Below are 2,266 nucleotides of genomic sequence, written 5' to 3' on the forward strand. Positions count from 1 at the left end.
GGGAAAGAGGTAGGAAATGAGGAGGTTGCTTGTGTAGCACGTACAGAGCTACTTTGAACAATTCTGAAGCATCTAAATATCACAAGCACGATCCCTGCTGTGGGCAGCTGGATGTGCAGTGCTTTGCCCGAGGGTGTCAAATCAAATATCCACTGCTGGTTGGTACAGCACAGCACTTCCCCCTGGGGACTCAGGGTGGAGAAAGAGGGAAGGAAAAGAAAGAAAAAGGGAAAAAAAGGTTTAAACACAACAAATGGAGAAAAACTTTAACACTGTCTGATATGGCTTTTGTCATCATGTTTGTTAGGAGCAGTGTAGGAGAGAGGAGATGGGAAAGAAGAACAGAGGCAGACAGGTTAATGCTGAGCCTTGTAAGACTTACCTGGAACCGTCTCATATCTCTTGGGTTTCCTGCTGTTTTCAAGCAATTCTGATTGCACTTGAGAAAAAATTTTAGGAAGAATCTGGAAAGAGAAAGAACCACATCACTTCTATTAAACACAGCAAAAGGTGTTGTTATATTCTGGTTTAAAATGTACATGAAGTGGTTTGCATCATAGTGGATCTTACAGGACTGCAAGAATTTATCAAAACACAAACAAACCAAACTCTAATAAAAGGAATTTACAAAAAACAACAGGTGAAGTAACCAGTGTGACTGAAATCCACCGTGGTGTAAGTGAACATTGTTCCTCTGATCTACACCCACTCCCTCTCCACAGGTTTGACCACACAATTTTAGTCTCTTCCTTATCTCTTCCTCACATTCAAGGTCTTTCTTTGGCTGTCTGGAGGGACTTCCCATGAAACAATATAGAAGGATAAGGGTATTGTGGAGACCACAAAACCAACAGGGCAATTCCGAGGCAGATAAGCCTTGGAATGTATGAAAAACCCAGGAGCAAACACAGCTCAGAGAAGAATCTGATGAGGATTCATCCTGATGATGTTTTTTACTGATGAAGATTCCTGTCACAAAAGCAGAGGAACAGAACTGCCAAAAGCCCAGATTGTTCCTACCTAGATTTGGAGGGAGGATAAGGAAAACACGAACTCAAGTGAAACATGACAGCTCACGCTGTCCGAGCAGATAAACCCATTAATATCCCACAAAGTTCTCATGCCAATTATTTTTGCTCTGTCACATACACCCATCTTCATACGGTTTATTATTCTGTAGAGTTTAGCTTGTCATGTACCCAAGTTGAATCTTCAGCCTGTTTGGTGACTCACCCAACTCTGCATGGAGATTTTAGAGTTTAGAAATAATTAAGCAGGAATTTTTCCCTAAGCTATTCCACCAAATTTTGTCTCACATCCACGGAGGAAAGGATTCACCCCTTTGTTTTCTGATTGAATCTGGACGTTTCAGAGGTGAAGAAATTGTGTGAAAAGCCACAGTTGTTGGAAAAAACAAGTCTTCAAAATTTAGGCATAAGCAAGAAATATTTTGGCATCCTCTGTTGCAAGTGAAAATATTCTCCGTGATTCTTTCTGGTTCTATTTGTCAGACAAGATGGGTTTAACCGCAACAATTGTAATTAAAAAAATAAATCAAAGATTTTGAGATAGATTTAGAAGGGAAAAGAGCCATATACAAGAAAAAATAAGTAGTTGAAGAATTGATTTTGAATACAAAGAACAAGTTATTTATTTATTTCTCTTGCTGAGTGCTTGCCTTTAAAAAAAAAATAAATCTGCTTTTGCAGTAAGTTAAAGTCCCAGGTGAGCCAGGCCTATTTCCCTTTCTGTTACTATGACAACGATTTTTTACCGCAGTCCCTAAGTCCCTTCAGAACTCACACATTCATGCCTTGAATTAGAACTTTAAAGGAGAAAGATGGATATTTCCTGGGTTTACCAACAACACCCGCCAAACCAGCCCCAGCACAAGACAATAACACAGAAATCTGCTCCCCTTGTTAGTGCCACTTTCTCTGCACTACTCCCACCACAAGATTTCTCCTCCATCTGCCCAAAATACAAAGAAAAAGCCACGGGTTGGATCCATTTCTGTGTTGCTCGAACAAACCAAACCCCTCTGCAAACCTCACCCACAAAAAAGACACAGATTGTACCGTGTAAAACCACTGCCCAAAACCCACCCTGGCCAGGGACCCTTTTCAATTAAAATGTCCTCTGTTTAACTATTATTCCCTTCAATATCTCGCAAATATATTAGATATTTTTAAAATGTTTATTTTCTCAAGGTGAGACTGTTATTTTCTCCACATTTCCTTCTCATTTCTGTTCTCCCTTCAGCAGG

The 2,266-nt window shown here is 40.0% G+C and overlaps 1 protein-coding gene across 2 annotated transcripts in view; it reads right to left on the reverse strand.

Annotated features, from left to right (window-relative positions):
- Positions 1 to 2,266, reverse strand: part of EBF2 (EBF transcription factor 2) — a 126,438-nt gene that overhangs the window by 35,696 nt on the left and 88,476 nt on the right. For both annotated transcript variants that reach the window (XM_005428946.2, XM_031063575.1), the window contains exon 7: positions 383 to 464. In XM_005428946.2, coding sequence (XP_005429003.1) covers positions 383 to 464 — 82 coding nt within the window. The remainder of the gene's footprint in view (positions 1 to 382; positions 465 to 2,266) is intronic.

The sequence above is a fragment of the Geospiza fortis genome, unplaced genomic scaffold (genome assembly GCF_000277835.1).
Source record: "Geospiza fortis unplaced genomic scaffold, GeoFor_1.0 scaffold176, whole genome shotgun sequence".
Taxonomy (NCBI): Eukaryota; Metazoa; Chordata; class Aves; order Passeriformes; family Thraupidae; genus Geospiza; species Geospiza fortis.